General features: G+C 40.4%; 1 protein-coding gene across 1 annotated transcript in view; it reads right to left on the bottom strand.

Annotated features, from left to right (window-relative positions):
• Window positions 1–21612, bottom strand: part of LOC127653610 (rootletin-like) — a 97825-nt gene that overhangs the window by 39220 nt on the left and 36993 nt on the right. The window contains exons 5-16 of the mRNA XM_052140345.1: window positions 21270–21353; window positions 20935–21041; window positions 18519–18663; window positions 17871–17977; window positions 16567–16773; window positions 9127–9223; window positions 8877–8966; window positions 8546–8692; window positions 8228–8427; window positions 7201–7383; window positions 6453–6597; window positions 4011–4157 (exon numbers count right to left, since the gene is read on the bottom strand). Of these exons, the coding sequence (XP_051996305.1) occupies window positions 4011–4157; window positions 6453–6597; window positions 7201–7383; window positions 8228–8427; window positions 8546–8692; window positions 8877–8966; window positions 9127–9223; window positions 16567–16773; window positions 17871–17977; window positions 18519–18663; window positions 20935–21041; window positions 21270–21353 (1659 nt within the window). The remainder of the gene's footprint in view (window positions 1–4010; window positions 4158–6452; window positions 6598–7200; window positions 7384–8227; window positions 8428–8545; window positions 8693–8876; window positions 8967–9126; window positions 9224–16566; window positions 16774–17870; window positions 17978–18518; window positions 18664–20934; window positions 21042–21269; window positions 21354–21612) is intronic.

Below are 21612 nucleotides of genomic sequence, written 5' to 3'. Positions count from 1 at the left end.
GAAAAGCATATAAAAAAATGGTTAGTGTAGTTACATTTAACATAAGAAATGTTACATTTATATGGAATCAACTTTCAATAGATGCTCCTAAAGTATATGATTTTTTCTAATTTCTCTTACTGTATCACATCGTGGTCACAAGCAGGAAAACCACCCTTAGACCTTTACACAGTTTATACAAAAGGGCACTAAACATATTTGACAAAATCTTTTGACTGATGAAAAAATATTTATAGTCCCTACCAGATTGGTTCAAAAGTTTCAAAATATCTGTTAGACCAAGATTTTTACACATCCTGTGAAGCGTATATATTGCTCAAGGGGTCTTACACACATTTGCTTCACTATGATCAAGGACTGAGTCCATCAATAGATTAAAGTCTCCTCCCAAAATTATATCATAAGGGGTCCCAGCGGCTTGCAATAGCCCTTCAAGATCTATAAAAAAAGCCATGATCATCAGTGTTAGGTGCGTAAATATTAGCCAAAATCAACCTTTGCCACTTAATTTATCTTTAATCTGTTTGAGACATTTGAATTGTAGATGCTTACTTATCAGTGTAATGACTCCCCTGCTCTTACTTGAGCCAGCACTAAAGAAAACATGTCCAACCCATATCTTCCCAAATTTTTCAGCTTCCTGTGTGGAAATATGCGTTTCTTGAAGAAACACTATATCATATTTCTTACGTTTAAGAAGAGAAATAACCTTCCTTCTTTTTATGGGGTGCACCAACCCATTCACATTCCACGTGTATTAACATTTGACATTTTGACATATTAGAAAAAATTGTATTGTGTGTCAAAAATAAAATGATAAAGACCACATTCCAACAGTAGTGCAACAATCAAACCCAAACTTCCCCCTGAACCAAACAGAAAAAAGAAAATGTGCGCGTTAACCCCACACACGACAGCACCAACTGGCATCCATCCATCTAAACTTAAACAGTCCATGTATGGCAACGAGAGCCCCCACGACAACTTTGCCATCGGATTGCTCAAGTCTGGTGTTTCTATACAAATTTTGTGAGACAGAATTACACACCATAAGATAATCTATGAAACAAACTCCAGCCAATAGGGGGAGTAAACACAAAGAATGTGTAGTTTCATCCACATAACTGTCCCGAAGGTGTTTTCCTTGGGCAGTCAAAAGAATGTTCAGTGAGCCGGCTCATTCACTGCTACATTAGTGCAACAAATGACCCAGTCACTCCAATGTCCTGCAAGAAATACACCACAAAACAAACTCCAACCAATAGGAGGCATAGGCACAAAGAACGTGCAGATTCATCCACAACACTGTCCCAAAGGCGTGCTACTACACAAAACAACTCCAGCCACTAGGCGGAAACAGCACAAAAAGAAACAAAATAGGCGCTCCGTTTCCTCGGATGGTCAAGGGAATGTTCAGTGAGTCGGTCCACTTTATTGCAACTTGAATACCACAAAATAACTTACTCAGTCCATTGACTTTATGAAGGACATCACTTGCTGGCGACATGTAAATATTTTGTGGCCATCCTGAGCATCTATTCTCAATTTGGCCGGGAATATCAGTGCAAAAGCGACCTTCCATTGATGTAATAGTATCTTGCATTCCTTGAATCGATCACGTATTGTCAAATTCACAAAGTCTGAGAAAAATAAAATGCCGTGATTCTTCCAAGAAAGCCTTCCTTTACTCCTTGCCTTGTGTAACACATGATTTTTATCGAATGAGCTCAGAAATGTGGCCAGAATTGATCAGGGCCTGTCCCCCTCAGCGGATCACCAAGCCAGAACCCTGTGAGCTCGTTCGATTTCCAGTTTATGGCCTGTTATATCGAGCGTCAAGTGACAAGGGAAGAGCCCGTCCAGGAATTGCACCATGTCCCGACCTTCTTTGTCCTCAGGAATTCAAACAATTCAGATGTTATTCTGCTGGTTACAATTCTCCAAGTCCACCAAATTTTCCCAGACATGCTCTAAATCCACCTTGGTCACTAGTGGATTAGCAGCTAATTCCCTCTCCGATGACTCTAGATAATCGATCCGTTTCTTGACATCCCCCACACTTGTAACCATCCCAGAGAATTTTGTCTCCATGGCAGTGATCAATCAACATATTATAGCAAGATCCTCCAAGTTAGCAACAACCATTGTCAGCATTACCGACATGTTCAACAATACTCTCTGAATTTCCCTCACCTCTCTGGTCAAATTGGCTCCCTGGCTTGCGGCCTGCTGCTCATGGACATCAGCTTGAGCACGTAAGTTTCTTTTAATGTCTCCATAATCTGAGGACTTTGAATTCTTTGACATATTGTCTTCCTAGAACAGTTAAGGATCAGGATGTGTCGAATCTCAACAGTTTATGACATTAAAATCATCAAAACTAGCAAAGTGCGCAGAACTCGTCGCTCACACGTACGAACCTCTACGTCACGTGACTCCCGTAAGCATTGTTTCAAGTTATCAAGTAATTACTCAAGACAAGTCAACAGTCTGTAATCAAATAAGAACAAAGAAACAAATGAGTAAAAAAAATAAAGCAATAAATAGAAAAAAATAAAAACAATAAAAAAATAAAAAAACAAACAAACAATGCTTTTATTAACAGTTTTAAAAAACAAATTAACAGCAGTAGGCTATCAATTATTCAAGTAAACATTTGAATTAAATTAAATGTAACATAAAACTGCTAGCTACTTCCATTCTTTGGATTATATTCCATTCATAATTTTTAAAGATATTAAAATGTATCAGCCAAGAGCAATGAGTGGTTTATTTGTTTTCTTGCTTGATTAATATTAACAACATACTTATCAGTGGCTGGTCTATTAGGTTACATTTATAGTACTTCAAGTCTGATATTTTGATACAAATCCCATTATGTCCCACTCTTAACGGTCGCTTTAGATATTACAGACTGTATTTACATTTATACCTCTCCAAGATGGACAGTGTATTTGAGCATTTAGGCGTGTATCCGCATTAGCGAGAGCACTCTCGGAGCACACACGCATGTAAAGCGCAAACAAACATAGGCAGCCTGTCAGTCAAATAGCCTGCGGCTACAGAAGCGAGGAAATAAAAATTCAATCTTTAATATTTTTTGTTATTTGTGTCTTTTCTCTCTCTATTCTCTCTCCCTTTTGACCTGCTATCGAGATTGACTAGTGATTATTTTACTGAGGACCCCTGCTCTAAGTTATATCAAATAGAAAAAAGTGGCTTTATCACATGACCAGCTAAATATGACTCACTTTATTTTAATAATCTTCTGTAAATGGATGCTTTCACTTGCAGACACCAAAAAAGATTTCTATGATGGCATTGGTAACTGAGAAATTCCATGTTTGAATAATGTTGCATATACGCAGCTAGGTTGGCAAACAAAATTTATTGAGTGCACTTTTAACCATTAGTGTTTCAAATCCTTAATAACTTTTTCACTTGTTTAATAAAGCAAATCACAACAGAACGTAATCAAGGTAGACGGCATACTGATTTTTACATGGATAAAAATTAGGCTGTGAGGGACAGATTTACAAATTGTACATTCACTCATATAAAAGTCCTAGACCATATATTCACAACTCTGGTTATCCAGTTGTTGTTTTCTTTTTCACTTTTAAAAACGTATTGGAAAGGCATCTTTTTGATTTTTTGTCATCTGAAAAATTAACACCAATTTTAACAAAAGAACAACCAATTGAACAGACTGTTTTTCTATTCCTCACAGCCTAATTTTTATATCTGTCAAAAGATAAAAAATGGCACTACTCAAAATAAGGTCCATAGGTGAAGCACAGTTTCTCTATGGTTCATTGAAATGATGATTGTAACACTAGACCGTGTGGAACAAGTGTGGAATACATATGTAAGTTTGCAGATGCGAACACTTTTTTTAAGTGTCTTTCAAAAGGTATTTTGCAATAAACTAATGAATATTGGCAAATTAAATATAAAAGAATATATAATGAGTATAAGTACAATGCACACATCATTTCCATGATCCTGACCTGTAGGAGAAGACGGTTCAGTTCAACCTTATCTTTTGCCAATCCCTCACTCAGGGCTCCCATCTTGGCCAGGGAGTCCTGTAGCCCTGCATCCTTGCTTTGCAATTTGGTGAGTGCCAGTTCCTGTTCAGCATTCAGGGCCTCTACCTAAAGGGAGGCAGTACAAACATCATTGGGGAGTTTGGCAACATACCATCTTTAGATTTCACATAACCACCATTTATTTTGTAATCAGCAGTCTGGGTAAAATGTGTTTGCAGATCTGGTTAAGAGCAATGGAGTTTACATTTTGTCCCCAGAATGACCTATGGTAGAACTGTGGAAGTGTGGAATAGCTATAGGTTACAGGCAGAGCAAGTGGTGAAAAATCTTACCTAGGCACTATTGCATGGCGCATATCAACCACTTCAAAAGGCAGAGCTACATAACTCACCCAAGGTCAGAGAGTAAACTGAGTTTCCAGTAATTCAGCAACTGAGTTGGACTTTTGACAGGAAAGAATATTCTGTTTACTCAGTTTATAAATAATGCAAAATAATCTGCATAAAATTTTTTTATGACTGGGTGTAATTCACATTCAAATAGTATTTACTGAACACAGACTTAGATCAGGTGTTATGAAGGACAATGCCATGGGTGATTGAACGAGTGAATTAAATAGTGGGCAAGGGAGAAAGTGAGTGAGGGAGTGAACAAGTGAGGAAGAAGTTGAATGAGTGAGTGTGTGGTTTGGGAGAGTGTATACAGGTGAAACTCGAAAAATTAGAATATCGTGCAAAAGTTCATTAATTTCAGTAATTCAACTTAAAAGGTGAAACTAATATATTATATAGACTCATTACAAGCAAAGTAAGATATTTCAAGCCTTTATTTGATATAATTTTGATGATTATGGCTTACAGCTTATGAAAACCCCAAATTCAGAATCTCAGAAAATTAGAATATTGTGAAAAGGTTCAGTATTGTAGGCTCAAAGTGTCACACTCTAATCAGCTAATTAATCCAAAACACCTGCAAAGGGTTCCTGAGCCTTTAAATGGTCTCTCAGTCTGGTTCAGTTGAATTCACAATCATGGGGAAGACTGCTGACCTGACAGTTGTGCAGAAAACCATCACTGACACCCTCCACAAGGAGGGAAAGCCTCAAAAGGAAATTGCAAAAGAAGTTGGATGTTCTCAAAGTGCTGTATCAAAGCACATTAATAGAAAGTTAAGTGGAAGGGAAAAGTGTGGAAGAAAAAGGTGCACAAGCAGCAGGGATGACCGTAGCCTGGAGAGGATTGTCAGGAAAAGGCCATTCAAATGTGTGGGGGAGCTTCACAAGGAGTGGACTGAGGCTGGAGTTACGGCATCAAGAGCCACCACACACAGACGGGTCCTGGACATGTGCTTCAAATGTCAAACGTCTTACCTGGGCTAAAGAAAAAAAGAACTGGTCTGTTGCTCAGTGGTCCAAAGTTCTCTTTTCTGATGAGAGCAAATTTTGCATCTCATTTGGAAACCAAGGTCCCAGAGTCTGGAGGAAGAATGGAGAGGCACACAATCCAAGATGCTTGAAGTCCAGTGTGAAGTTTCCACAGTCTGTGTTGGTTTGGGGAGCCATGTCATCGGCTGGTGTTGGTCCACTGTGCTTTATTAAGTCCAGAGTCAACGCAGCCGTCTACCGGGACATTTTAGAGCACTTCATGCTTCCTTCAGCAGACAAGCTTTATGGAGATGCTGACTTCATTTTCCAGCAGGACTTGGCACCTGCCCACACTGCCAAAAGTACCAAAACCTGGTTCAATGACCATGGTATTACTGTGCTTGATTGGCTAGCAAACTCGCCTGACCTGAACCCCATAGAGAATCTATGGGGCATTGCCAAGAGAAAGATGAGAGACATGAGACCAAACAATGCAGAAGAGCTGAAGGCCGCTATTGAAGCATCTTGGTCTTCCATAACACCTCAGCAGTGCCACAGGCTGATAGCATCCATGCCACGCCGCACTGAGGCAGTAATTAATGCAAAAGGGCCCCAAACCAAGTACTGAGCACATATGCATGATTATACTTTTCAGAGGGCCGACATTTCTGTATTTAAAATCCTTTTTTTTTATTGATTTCATGTAATATTCTAATTTTCTGAGATTCTGAATTTGGGGTTTTCATAAGCTGTAAGCCATAATCATCAAAATTATATCAAATAAAGGCTTGAAATATCTTACTTTGCTTGTAATGAGTCTATATAATATATTAGTTTCACCTTTTATGTTGAATTACTGAAATTAATGAACTTTTGCACGATATTCTAATTTTTCGAGTTTCACCTGTAAATGATTGAGTTAATGTGATAGAAGGAGGGTGTGAGTGAATAAACAAGCGAGTCACTGAGTGAGTGGATGAGTGAAGGAGTAAGTGGGTGGTTGAATGAGTTTATGTATATGTTTGTGTGTGCAGTACCCTAGAGAGAGCCTGTGCAAGACTGCTCTTTTCATCCTCTAGAACCTCTTTCTGTAAAGTAAGCTGACTCAGAGCCTCCTTTAGTGTGACCAACTCTTTACGCACATCAGAGTGTCTTGTCTCTAGCTGCTCCAGAGTGTGTCGTCTGGACAAAACACACACAAACATGTCCACATAAATGCATACTTTTTGATAACAAAGCACAAAAATAAGCCAGCATAAACAACAACAACAACAACAACAACAATCAATATGAAAACTAAAGTAAACTATGGGAAAACAGCAACAAAATTTGCCTTATAACAAAACTGTGCACACAAAACATGAAATTAAAGTTGTTATTGGAACATGAAACACATGAAAACACATTCTCATGTTCAGTACACCCTAGCACAAACAGCAGACATTTTTTTGCAAACACACTCCTCAAATAGATGTTTTTCTTCATCTTGAGTGAAAAGAAGACTTGAGGTTGAAGGTCACATAAAAAGCCATTCATATTAACTCACAGCACATTCACGCACAACATGAACAGGCTTGTTACCTTTGACCTTAACCAGTAAAGTAATTGCATTATGCATCTCCATGTTTAATAGATTTTGTAAACACTACTACTAAAACTACTTTTGGTTTGGTTCAAGGCTACTTTACGGACAACATGTGCTAGTGATAGTAACTGTAAACAATAGGACAGGGAAACAAGGGCCAAAAAAGAAGTCCATGGGTTTAAGGTTTCGCAATACCGTACCCCCTGTCAGATTCAGAACATTCTCGAGCCAGCTGCCTCTCCAGGTCCTCCCTCTGCTGCCTGAGGAGGTCTCTCTGTCTCTGAACATCCAGAGAGGAACTTCTCATGCCTTCCAGCTCTGCTTGTACACAATCCAACTGCTGCTGCAGTGCTGAGAGCTGCCTCTCCAGCTCTACTTTTTCACTGGGAAGAGAGAGTGAGAGAGCGTCAAATGTGGTGGGTTAGGAAAAGGACCCATTGCTTAGGGTGGCTGATGATAGAATAAAAGGGGGCAACATTTTTCAGTTAAAACATGAATTAATTAAAAACTTTGAAATTCAATCTTGAAAAATCCTATTTGATAATCAAAATGGAAACCATTCATATTAAAATGGTTTAATAACATTGAAATGTTATTTTTTACAATGTATCTCAGTCTGAACATTCAGATTGTCTATTAAGATGTTTTTTTCCCATCACTTAGGACATGACATGCTTGTAACGTCAAACAAATTGCACAAAAGTGTCTGAATACACTATTTTTCACTTACTATATATGACATTATATATGATATACTATCACTATATTATAACTATATAACACTTTGTTGAATGAGTTAACAAATCAGTGATTTTGGAAGCAGCATATGCATAAATGTGTAAATACAGTAAAGACTTATTTATGTTATTTCATGATAAACATGAAAAAAAAAATTATCAGCTACTCTCAAAAGTTGTATGAGAAAGTCTCTTGGCATCATGGTGACACTTTTCACGCTTTTCATTATTATAGCTACAGATACAGTACACTGGACACTGACAACACTGTCTGAACAAATGGACCAGATTTAACACTTATAAAATAACATTATGATTGGTCAGTCCTAAATATCCAATTTGTGAAACAAATTGGACTTATGTGCAGTGTGTAAAAAGCTAAATTGTTGTGAAACATACCACAAATCTTCTAAATATCTCTTTCAACTGATTTAATTGAACAATTACATATTTTATTGAAGTCTCAGTTTGATGCAGTACCAAACTCTACCTTGTGACTAAACCTAGTGAAGTGCAGTATCTTTGGGCATCTCTGGTGCTGTCCTCCTCAGCTCTCTCCAGCAGCTGATTCTCCTGCTCCAGTTCCTTGATTCTTTGTCCAAGGTTTCGGCATTCACCATCTCCCACATGCAGCTGATCTCGCAATGTGGCAACCTGTTCCATGGAAGCCTCCAGATGTGCTTGCAGGTCCTTAATTGGACAGACATGTACAAGGATTATGCATTTTATTTAACTTTATTTAAAAAAATATATTGATTTGGGAGTGATGACAGCTATCAATGTGTCATGTCAGGAGGTTATTGCTAACCTGAATCTTTGCCTGTTGATGTAAAAAGACTTGTTGAACAGCTGTCAGAATACTGTCTCTTTGCAAAGAGGAAATAGATTTTGCAGAAACAGAGGAAGGAGTCTGCTTACATTGTGTTAAGTCTGAGCAACCCTCTCCACAAACCACCTAACAGAGAAGAGATAATGAGTAAAAGAAGAGTTGTCATTTCAGTCATGTACAAATAAATTATGGAATGAAATGTCTATGATGATTCCAATATCATTCCAATATGTCATTGATGTTAATAGCTCTTAAGAACTTTTGTACATCTGACCCAAAATATTATCAAAAAGTATCAAGTTCATTAAACCTGATTAATGTTGTGTAGTATCTGTTGATAACTGCTGATCTCGCTGTGTAATGCATCCCTTTCATTTCTGTCTTCAGACCAACTTATTTCCTGTGCAGGAAGGTATTCAGGTCAATGAACAGCTTATTGAACAGCCATGACACACACCAGACAAGACAACTGAATCCAAACAACAAGAAAAAAAGCCTTCCCAAATAATGTTACACCGTGATTCTACAATGAGACTGCTTTCCTCATTGATTGACCTTACCATCCTGTCCAATTTGCCCTGCAATGCTGTCAGATTGCCTTCTTTCATACTGTTCTGTGCTCGGAGGTCTTTCACCATTTCCCCCAATTCCAGGATTCTGCACAAATATATGCACATTTCAGGCTATGCATCTTAAGCAAGAGAAGCTCTCTCATTAAATGTTATTAAGAGAAATACCACACCTCTATTCCAAATAAACCATCATCTGATGTATTCTGGAAGTTATCTGGATGAAAAAGTTGCTGCTTTTAAGAATGATTAAAAATAAAAAAATCAAGGTATTCTGAGACCTAATATACTCAGATATTAGAATATTTGTACCATGTTACCTTTCATTTACACAATGTTAAATCAGAAATCATCATGCATCAATAAGCGTACTCTTAAATGTATTCTAAATTCATGATAGAATTACCCATTTTTTCTGATTAACAATTTGTTATTGATTTACATATTGAACACAGAAAAACAAAACACAAATAGACAGAATCAATAATTAACCCCCACTATCACCCCTCCCCCTACCAATCCCCAAAACCTCCATGGCCCCCAACAACATGCCATTGGTCATACATGACTATCGACACACACAAAATAATAATCACACATCCAGCAATGTCAGTGTAAATGTTTTAATGGAAAGGTGGAGGCGAGAACCGTCAATATAAATAATATTTTAATAAGGAACTTATACAAAAAGACAAACACACAAAGGTGTCAGGCAGCTGCCATAAATCTCTCTCTCTCTCTCTGTCCCACTGCAGTCTCCAGTCGGCCTTTATCCCTCTCTGAGGCTTGATTAGTATTCCTCCCTCGTTCTCTCAGGCCGGGGAGCCCCTGGCATGACGTACAGCACCCCCCATATTTGAATAAGGAACTTAAACAAAAAGACAAACACACAAAGGTGTCAGGTAGCTGCCCGTAAATCTCTCTCTTTGTCCCACGGCAGTCTCCAGTTGGCCTTTATCCCTCTCCTGATTAGGGGCTGGGTGTGTAGCATCACGACGCGGCCCTGTGCTCCACCCTGTCACAGTCAGATATCTGCCCCATTTCTCCACAAACAAATACAATTTTCCCAGTCTTCTTCAAAGGCTGCCACCCTCACCATCTCCGAACACCACTCATGAAATGAGGGCACTCCAGCCGACCTCCAACCCCTTAAAATAATCTGTCTGGCGATCATTTACATTTACATTTATTCATTTGGCAGACGCTTTTATCCAAAGCAACTTACAAAAGAGGAAAACATAAGTGAATCATCTTGAGACAGTGGTACGAAAAGTGCCATACTACAAAGTTTCACTATCATCAGAATAGTATACAAAACATATTTAAGTGCAACAAGAATTGTAAATATTTTTTTAATTTTTTTATTAATTGTTTTAGTGACCGGTTAAGTGCTTTTGGAAAGTGTTTTTTTAGACGTTTTTTGAAGATAGAAAGTGAGTTAGCTTCCCGGATTGAGTTGGGAAGGTCATTCCACCACCATGGTATGATGAAACTGAAAGTCCGGGAAAGTGTTTTGGTGCCTCTTTGTTTTGGTATGACAAGGCGACGTTCCTTAGCTGACCGCAGGCTTCTGGTGGGAACGTAGCTCTGCATAAATGTTTTTAGGTATGCTGGAGCAGACCCAGTGACTGTTTTGTATGCCAGCATCAGGGCCTTGAATTTAGTACGTTCATGAACCGGCAGCCGGTGGAGAGAGACAAAGAGAAGTGTAACATGTGCTCTCTTAGGTTCATTAAAGATCAGACGTGCTGCTGCATTCTGGATCATTTGGGGAGGTCTAATAGCACATGCAGGCAAGCCTGCAATGAGAGCGTTACAGTAGTCCAGTCTAGTTATGACAAGTGACTGAACAAGCAGTTGTGTGGCATGTACAGAGAGGAAGGGTCTTATCTTCCTGATATTGTATAGTGTAAATCTACATGATCTTGCAGTCTTTGAGATGTGGTCTGTGAAATTTAGCTCATCATCAATGGTTACCCCTAGATTTCTGACCGTTTTGGAAGGCGAAACTGTAGTTGGACCCAGCTGCACGGTGATGTTGTGTTCAACAGCAGGGTTGGCTGGAAAGATAAGGAGTTCGGTCTTGGCTGGGTTAATTAATGTTTAATTTGTTCCTGTTTGTTTTGTGTTCACGCTAATTAATAATAAAGAACCCGCATCTATATCCTCACTCCTCGTCTGCATTCCTAACAGTAATACACTAATGCCTCGTGACCTTTTCCAAAAGTAGTAATAACCACTCCCAGAGTATCTGTCTCTTTAGGGTGGTGTATGCTACTCCCAAAAATAGTACAGAGCATGTGGTGCAGCTGTAAATATCTAAAAAACTGAGATCTGGGAATCCCAAAATGTTAAACCAAATTTTCAAATGATCTAAACACTCTGCTCTCATATAGGTCACCGAATGTAGTAACCCCCCTTCACAATCCACTCTGACCAGCAGAAAGTGGACTTATTAATACATAATTTGGGGTTCAGCCATAAGCGAGACAACATTTAAATAAATATCGGAATTAAACACTGTGGACACTTTTTTCCATATCGAGTGTAAATCCGAGATAACAGGAGTAATTTAACTTTTCCAGTTAGTTCTATAGAAAGGCTTTGCATTGGCAAAATAGGGGCAAGAATTTCCTGTTCAATACAAAACAAGGTAGGGGCTCACTCAGGTGGAAGCGACCAATGAGCCAAATGTCTGAGACCGAACGCATTTTAATAAAACAAAATTATGCGTAGGCCTAGCCTACCTTTGTCAATCGGCCTATGCAGCTTAATGAAATGTAATCTGGGACGTTTCCATTCCAAATGAAGGACTTCACTATGCTATCAAATTGCTTGAAATAAGAGAGGGGGACATCTATAGGGAGACACTGTAGCAGGTAGTTGATTTTTGGAATACAATTCATTTTAATAACATTAACCTTCCCAATCATCGATAAATGTAATGAAGCCCACCTGCCCACATTGCTCGAATACCATTATATAAAAGGGTCAAAATTAACTCTAACTAAATCACACATATTTGCTGGGAATAAAATACCCAAATACTTAATGCCCTGTGTGGGCACCAGGCTGAAAAGCTGTTACTGGGCAGTATGCTGCCAGAGCCAAAGCTTTGGATTTAGACCAATAAACTCTGTATCCTGAGAATTTAGAAAAGGAATGAATAATTCTGTGGAGGCAAGACATAAATCTAGAAGGGTCAGAGACGAATAATAAAATTGTATCTGCGTTAAGCAGAAGCTTATGGTCACACCTGGAAAATCATACTCCTTTCTTATCGTGGATGCTAATGGTTCCAGGGCAAGACAGAACAATAATGGCGAAAGAGGGCAACCATGCCAGAGCCAGTTCTGTAGCATAAGATCTAAAAAAATCAGTGGCAAAACCATGTCTGTAGGCCAGGCCTTAATTACCTCGCCATGCTCCTCCAAGGTTATCTCAGAATCAAGAGAATTTTTTTTTGCTCATTCTTCAATTTAGGGAGTTCTAATTGTTACACAAATTTTATAATGTCTTCATCAATAGACAAAAATGTGGAACTACAGAGATCAAGATAGAATTCTTTAAAAGCATTATCAATATCAATGGCTGAGGTAAATATTTCACCACCAGCAGATTTCACTGAGTGAATGGTAGAAAAATATTCTCTCTGCTTTATAAATCTTGTCAAATGTTTCCCTGCTTTGTCCCCCGACTCAAAATATGTCTTTTTTTCTATAGTCTTGCCCTGAAAAGAAAAAACTCCACATTCCGTGACAAAATAGTATTATATCTGTATTTCAATCGGGTTTAAAATTTGAGGGTTTGAGTTCTCGTGCTTGATCTGACCCCTATGAACTGCCTTAAGTGCCTCCCAAGCCATGCCCACAGATAATACTGAGGTCCAGTTGGTCTCTATATAAACATTGATTTCAGTCTTTAGCATTTTTTTGGAATTCAAGATTTTGCAAAAGGGATACTAAAGCGGCAACTATATGATTTCTTTTTCTCTGTATGTGGCAACACCTCTAAACTCACCAGGGCGTGATCTGAGATTAAATGTTTCCAAATGTACAATCAACAACAGATGAGGGACTTAGATACAAAAAAAATATTCTATAATACATCTTATGGACTGATGAAAAAAATTTATAGTCCCTTCCAGATGGGTTCAAAAGTCTCCAAATATCTGTAAGACCAAGAAATTTACACATGCTGTGAAGCGTCAGTGTTGCTTTAGGGGGCTGATCAAGGACTGAGTCCATCAAAAGATTAAAGTCTCCTCCCAATATTATATCATGAGGGGTGCCTGAAGTTTCCCTTCAAGATCTATAAAAAAGCCCTGATCATCAGCTTTAGGTGCATAAATATTAGCCAAATTCAACCTTTGCCCCTGAATTTCTGTTTATACAATAATGAATCTTCCTAATTTATCTTTAATCTGTTTGAGACATTTGAAATGTAGATGCAATGTTATGACGTTACTCGAAGAGTGGCGATTTCCACGAGCAAGGAGGCAACATTTTCGCACTTCACCGTGGTGAAGTGGATGCCGCTGAACCTGGGCAGACGCCTGCCGAACTGAATCCCGTGGCCGAGTCGGACGGTCCATGTCAGCCTTGGCGATGGGTTGGAAAGCACGAGCCATGCGTCCAAGATCCGGGAGAGGGGGACCAAGGGGACAATCTCATCGGACATACTGGCGGGTGGGGCCTCGCGGCGGGGCAGAGCCAGGGAAGCCACATTGATGGGCCTTGAGCCCTGTGGCGGTGCTGAGTCGAGAGACATCGAAACACTTACCTGACTCCTGATACTCACCAGCAGTTGAGGCGGGGAGCCGGGGGAGGTGCTTCGTTCCCATAGTCTGTCAAAAACATCCAGCTTTGAGTATGTTTGTGCCACAGCTTGGTGTGCAGAGGCGGGGAAAATGCCACCAGGGCACTGGACCTACCAAAGAAAAATGGCAGACGATGGTCGGGGTGTCGGCCGTACAAGTTATGTGACCCAGGGAATTGTTGAATGTTTGGGTACCGCATCTACTGGTGCATGAGGAAAAACAAAATGAACTAAATATTCTCCTTCCGGCCCTCCACCGGGGGATGGAGTGGTCTGTCTACCAGCTCTTGGACAGCAGGTCTTCTCGTCCCTGGGGGGTCTGCTTCTTGCGGGGGGGGGGAGGTGGAGCCGGTGCAGCCACCACAGGGAGACGCCCTTGATGACGTGCAGACGGGGTGTGGGATCTTGAGCCAAGCCAGGGCAGGATATGCTGAATGGCCTCCATCTGCTGGACAAAGTCTCCGACGGTGTTGCCGAATAGGCCAGCCTGGGAGTTGGGGGCGTCTTGTCGACCTCTTGCATCTCAACCAGGTTAAGCCATAGGTGGTGCTCCTGGACTAGCAAAGTGGACATCGTCCACCCGAGGGACCTCGCCATGACCTTTGTCGCCCGGAGGGTGAGGTCAGTCACCGAGTGCAGCTCCTGCATCAATCCCGGGGCAGAGCTACCCTCGTGCAGTTCTTTCAGCACCTTGGCTTTGTGTACCTGTAGGAGAGCCATGGCGTACAGGGTGGAGGTGGCTTGTTTGTAGGCCCTGGCCATCAGGGATGACATAAGCCTACAGGCCTTGGACGGGAGCTTTGGGAGCCAGCACCAGGTGGCATAAGTACACTGCGAGTGCCTTGTCCACTAAGGGCATCCCTGAGTAACCCCTGGCTGCGCAGTCATCGAGGGTAGTAAGAGCGGGGTAGCCGAAAGATCGGGACTGGGCAGTGAAAGGTGCCTCCCACAATATCATCAGCTCCTCATGCACCTCCGGGAAGAAAGGCGCAGCTGTGAGCGGCCCGGGAAAGCATGTCCATCATTTTAGCATCCGCCTGTGACTTGGCGACCACAACCAAGGGGGGAAGCCCAGCAGAGATAGGAGGTCTGCGGGGATTTACCCGGCAGAGGTGGTCCCATTGTGGTCCCCGAATCGCCTGTGCTTGCCGCGCTGGCCTCATACCAGTAGGTAGAAGGACCGAGGCAGGGATCCACTGGGGTGGCTTGCTTTCTTACAAAAGTGAGCCGCGACCACAACGTTGCCATGGTCATGCCTGACCAAAGATGTCTCGGTGTGGGCAGTGCCCAGGCACGAAGACAGCGATCGTGGCCATCTGAAGGTGAGTGATATCAACCGCATCCAGGAATAACACACAATCGGAAGGGCATCTTTAAAAAGATGCGTCTTTTAGAATATACTCTTTTTAGAAAGGAAAATATACTCTTTCAGAATACACCCTAAGTGATCTGCTGAAGCGCCCAGGTGCGATCTCTGCAGTGCCCCCATGCAGAGATGGGAGAAAGACGCTGTAATGCGCTTGATCCAGCAGTGGTGAGGAATGGAAGCCGTAGGAAATTCAGCTCGCTGAATCATTGACTGCTCGGTTCTGAAGAGAAAATCTGAATGAGTGGTATACACGTCCCCTCTTTTATACCAATATGTCTGGCGGACTGGCATGCAAATACCACTTGCCAATTCTAATTGGCCTTTTATCAAAGATCAGAGGTGTCTCAGGCTCTCAAGAGCGACCCCTAGTGTCACTACATCGACACAATGTCGAGTGAGTGACAGATAGGGAACTAGTGGCGCAAAAGCAGGTTCTACAACTTATGCAATGAATAAGCAATGAATCAACCCCAATGGTGGGCAGTCAGATGCCGAAACGTCCAAGGAGTGCTAATGTTGATATTGCATACATCTCCACAAATGGGAAGTAGTTACGCCCTTGCATATTTATCATTGAATGTGATCCATTGTGAATAACAATACCTAGGTTGAGGTGAAATGATCAAACACAATAGTATTCCTCATTTGTCTATGGCCCTTTTCTTCCCGCTGCAATAAAGTGCAGCTAAAAGTTAATATATCAAAATGGAGAATGATCTCTGCACGCTCCATAATAAAACTGCCACTGATGAAAAGACCTAGGAGAGAGAAGCTGCAATGACTCCATTCATCAGAAGACCCAAACCATTCTCTGTCAGATCCATGGACCACTGACATATTATACAAGTAATTGAAAAATGTATTGGATACTGAGCAAAAAGAGACACCCCGTCTCACTCTTTCTCACTCTAGATTTGGCATGCCACATGGTTGGATAGATGAAGCAATCCATGCTGACCTTCCCTGCGTGTCAGCACTCAGGACAATGCACAATGAGTCATGTAGAGATGTGAGTTCAGGACATCAATAATTCAATTGAAAGCATTGAAGTTATCTTGGGATTATGTGCTGAAATACTGGACACTGCAAAGTCCTATGAATATGATAATTTAACTTGGCTGCCAATACTGTACGTATTTATTATAGCAGGCTACTACATACTAAGTATGATGACACTTAAATATATTATCCAGGAGAAAAATGAATGGGACATGTGTATAAACAGACAGACATGTTGTACAGACCTGGAGCTAAGCTCTACTTTCTCTGCATCAAAGTGGGCCTGCAGCTGCATCACCTCTCTCAACTTGTCTCTCAGCTGACTCTCCATTGCTGACACTTTATTGATTACGGGGGTACTGTGCTGGCTCATACTAGCCTCCAAATTCACACATGCCATATGAAGATGCCGACCAGTCATTACGCACTCTGCTCGCATGTCCGACAGGCTCCTATAAACCACAAAATAACTTTTACAGGGGGTAACTAAAGAGAGCAACAACATTTCCTTACACAACAAAAAAGTATGTTCTTAGGTTCAGAGCATTCCCAAGGAAATTTGCTTTGTTCACAACTAACGAGAGCCAGATGGCTGAAACTATTAGGCTAAATATTGCGATCTGGGAATACATTTTTGAACGGTGTCATTCTGAGGAAGGGTCGTGAACATTTTCTCTGCTCTCCATGTGTTGAGTAATCCACATTATAGCAAATTACTCATTAATGATCACAGCATTTACACAGGCTGAGCCCTCATCAAGCTTGGCTCTGATGGATGGTCCAGGGCTAATCTGAGGGGCAATCTAACCATCACTTTTCCCCAGAGGATATGGTGTGTATGTGTGATGGGCGACCCAGGTGACCCACTATGCTTTGATCCTCAACGGGAATAAATAGTAGTGGGTTTGGAAGGAGGGGATCATGATGTTTCTCCGGCCATTGTATTTAGCCCTGACAAATCTTATAAAAATTTTTTGACAAGTATAGAGGCAGTTACAAAGTATAAAGAAGGTATTCTAAATAAGTGCAAACTCTTTGACTGGCATTTCTCACTGCGGGGAAACTGAGCCTGCAGGATTCACTGTTTCTCTCATAGACAAACTTGGCTTCTCTTATGCTTTTAGGACAGTTTAAATAGCAATACAATTACAATATTGTGATTCATCGTGATATATTAATTGATGACAAGTATTGTGATATGTATCTTATTGTGAAGTGGCTGGCAATACTCAGCCCTAGTTCGTTATGTAATATAAATGTTAAAAAAGTCTCATCTTACAAGTTGCACTATAGTAAATTTTTTTAGATGTCATAAGATAGCATTGTGTGAGAAACAGGGAGAAATATAAGTGTTTAAGAACTGATAATCTGCCATTGTACTCATGATTTGTGTGAAAAGTCATTGTTGTTGGAGTTCCTCTAGTGTTCATTCTAGTGTACAAAAAAGTTGTATCTGGGCTTAAAAATATTTTATGAAATCATTGGAAAGAAATGTGATTCTCTAAAGATCAATTTGATTTTGCCCATTCTGGCAGCAAGAAAAACTCACCTATCAGCAAAAGCCCGCAGCTGGGTAAACGAACTTCGGAGAAAGGCAGTCTGACGCCATAAAGATCGCACACGGGCCTGCTCGCGGCCATTTCGGGAGGTACTCATCTGGGGGCGGCATAGGGCAACATGCTTATATGGTCAGCAGGTTCCGAAATAAAGGAGCCAACAGTGTCATGTAAAAGATGTGTCCATTATTGAGAAAATTATTGACGCACATGCACACATATTAAAAATAATTAATGCACCCTCACATGCATGAATACACACAAGCACATGGCTACATACTATATATATTTGTAAGCATACACACATCTACATAAACGTACTGTGTACTTTTCTTGACTGCATATGTCAGAAAACTACATTCAGTCTTTTAATTTCACCACAGTTCTTTAATATCACCAGATGTTTTCACTCTTTTTTCCAATCGACTGGAATGTTTTCACAGGAAGCAACAGCTGAAAAAATCACAACAATGATTTAAAACAAAGACAGTATCCAGACTGACAAAACAGGCACCAGGGTGGAATTCCACAAGTTCCAGAGTTGAATTTCATTGAGTTGGATTAAGGAAAGATTTTCCTTAAACTGTGGATTTGGACATAAACATACACTGCAGATCTCTCCTTCCTCTTCTCTCTCTCACCTCAAGTTCCCTCCTCAGTCGCGTGTCCCTCTGTTCCGTCTCTTCTCGTGCCTTCTGCAGGCTCTCTGTCAGGGCCTGATTGGCTTCATTAGCTTGTTCAAGTTGTTCCCGGAGCAGCGCATTGACCTGGCTCAAACCAGAACACCTGTGAAATATATGGAACTGCTTCAGAGCACTGTAGCCTGGGACCTCCACCTGTTAAGCCACGAGCCAAATGTTCTTTTAAAACTTCTCATATGATCTCACCCCCCTTCAATCCTACGTTGTTCAGCCTCTATCGGCTTTATATTTACAGGCTTGTAAATGCCCATGTCACATTGTGCGTTGCCAGCCACGCTTACAGGAGAATGTGCATGACAGTTTTATAAAGTCCATGTCAGCTCCAACCTAATTGCCACCATATTTTCCTGTCAAATACTTTACGGGGTTATTTACATCATTCATGGCGATTGATGCCAGGGTGTGAGGCAGTGACAGCAGTCGACAAAATTATAATCAAAGGGGTGATGATCAGAGAGAGAGTGATGATCAAAGCCATGTGAAAGTGTTGAATCGTTTTCAATCAGCAGATTAGGTTTATGAACCTGTATTTTGGCTTCAATTGCTTAATGTGCCCATCTGAGAAAACTCACTGGTATGACAGTTAGCTTAGCATTAATGCTCAGTGGCTTGGCTTCCATCCATGTTGCGAACTGATGTGAAACAATTGAACAATAAAGTACAATTTATGTAAAAAATAGTTTGCGAATAAAGTGGCGTTTCCATGCCACATGCTGAAGAGTAAAGAATCATCACTTTCATGGAAACTGATGCAAAATAGAAATGGAAGTTACAGCTACCTGGGAAGCAATTGTGGTATTTTTATTGAAGGAATATTCCGGGTTAAATACAAATTGATCTCAATTGACAGCATTTCTAGCATACTGTTGATTACCACAACAATTTTATTAGACTCATCCCTCCTTTTTCAAATAAAAAACAAAAATCAAGGTTACAATGAGGCACTTACAATGGAAGTGAATGTGGCCAGTTTTTGGAGGGTTTAAAGGAAGAAACGTGAACCTTATAATTGTATAAAAGCATTTACATTCTTCTGTTAAAACTCATTTGTTTTAATTGTAATTTTACAGTCATTTTAGAGTTTGTTGACTTAGAATCATCATGGCAACAAAGTTGTAAAATAACTTTACACAGAAACGGTTAGTAAGCGATTTTATCACACTAAAATCATGTTAGCACACATATTGTTTATGTCATGTGGCTGTACATGAAAAAGTTAATATTTTAAAATAAAAAAATTGGCCCCCATTCACTTCCATTGTAAGTGTCTTACTGGAACCTAGATTTTACCTTTTTTTTTTTTAAGAAAATGAGGGGCAAGTCAAAATAAATGTATGTGGTAATCAAAATTATGACGCAAATGTTGTTGATTGAGCATAACTTGTATTGAAATCAGAGTATTCCTTTAAATGTAATAAACCACTTGCTATGTGTCAGTGTCAGACATTTCTGGTAGGTAATAGTAGCCAATCGTTATGATGACTTTGGCTTTCAGCTTATCAGAATGACCTGCTGGTTTTATGCACATTTTTATGTCATCTTATAAAAAAAATTAACCACCTCAACCGAGTGTATACATTTTATGTGCATTTACGGCAAATCTTGGGTACGTTATACCCAAGATTTGCATACAAATACCTGGAAACCCAGCTAATGTATAATTTCTGCCTTGCAGCTAAATGTGACCTGCAATGAAACAATCATGACCACTTGCACAGTTGACTTCTCTGACAAAGAAAATTAAAAAGTATGTGATGCAGTGCACTCTCTGACAGAGTCACCAAGGTTTAAAAATGAATGAGAGCTTGGCAGTCAAGCAGCCCAGAGTTTGCAATGACTATTTCAATTAGGAGAGAGTGGCACAGTAAATCACGTTCTTTTAAAGGTTGCCTTTTGGGAGCGTAGACTGGCCAGCTCTTTGTATGAAGTGCTATAAAAGCTATTTGGCTGAGGTGGCAAACATGGCTGTGATAATTAACTCTGACAAACTGGCTAACATTTGTTTTTGACACCCCCCTTTTCGAGGATAATAGTTCCAGAATGGGCTTGTGGGGAATAAAGTGGGCAACTAGGACATTTTAAGTGTACTCCAGCTCTATATGCCTTTCTTAGAATACAGTTCTTGTTTTGTTTCTCAGTGGATGAACAGTGAATAGCAATGTCTCTGTAAGAAGGGAAAAACAGAAAGACAGCCTCTCATTCAAGGTTTATCATTCTCATTTCCCAAAATGTACAACTCCCCTTTGTTCCAAGCAACAACTCCTTATGCTCTCTTTGCCTATTCTCACTTATCTGTCTGTCTGCATGTTTCTCTGTGCGTCTCACATTCTGAAGTACATTACTCTCTTGTTCTCACCGTTTCTGCTCGTCATCCAACAGGGCAAGTTTACTCTGGACATTTAGGCTGTGGTCCTGCTCAAATCGTTGGAGACGGTGTGCTGAGGAATCTAGGTGAGACTGCAGCTAAACATAGACAGAGATAGGTTTACTCCCAACACACCAACATACAGTACAGTTCAACACCATGCAACACTTGACAATAAACAACAACAGTCACATGAGCAGATAGATTTCTTTAAATCAAAGAGCTCCAACTGTGCTGTTTATGTGTTGTTTGTGTGAAATTGCTGTGTGAGGTAGTGATGTGTTCCTTCTTCAGTAAACTCTGCAAAGGTCTCCAGAGGGACATACCGAGAGCCTCAGTTTCTCAGACTCAGAGGTTTTCTCCAACACCTGCTGCTCTAAATTTCCACACCTCTTCTTATACTGGAGCAACTGTGGAAACAGACACACACTTTTATTATTTTAAGATCAAGCACAGTTCCAACTACGGCAATTCCTCTTATGGTTTAAATGCCCCTGATTTTCAAAATATTTTCCCCAACCCTGTTTAATATACCAGCATTGCTGGTCACCAGCATATGTTGTGTTTTAAATGCTGGAATGGTTGCCTGCTACTAGACTTCTTAACTAGCTTAACCAGCAATCCTCCCTTCATCAACAAGCTTCATCAGAAATCCATGCTGGTTGACTA

This window comes from Xyrauchen texanus, chromosome 13 (assembly GCF_025860055.1).
Source record: "Xyrauchen texanus isolate HMW12.3.18 chromosome 13, RBS_HiC_50CHRs, whole genome shotgun sequence".
NCBI classification, from domain to species: Eukaryota; Metazoa; Chordata; class Actinopteri; order Cypriniformes; family Catostomidae; genus Xyrauchen; species Xyrauchen texanus.
Note: the sequence above shows the minus strand (reverse complement) of the source record. Positions and strands in the feature narration are given on the sequence as shown.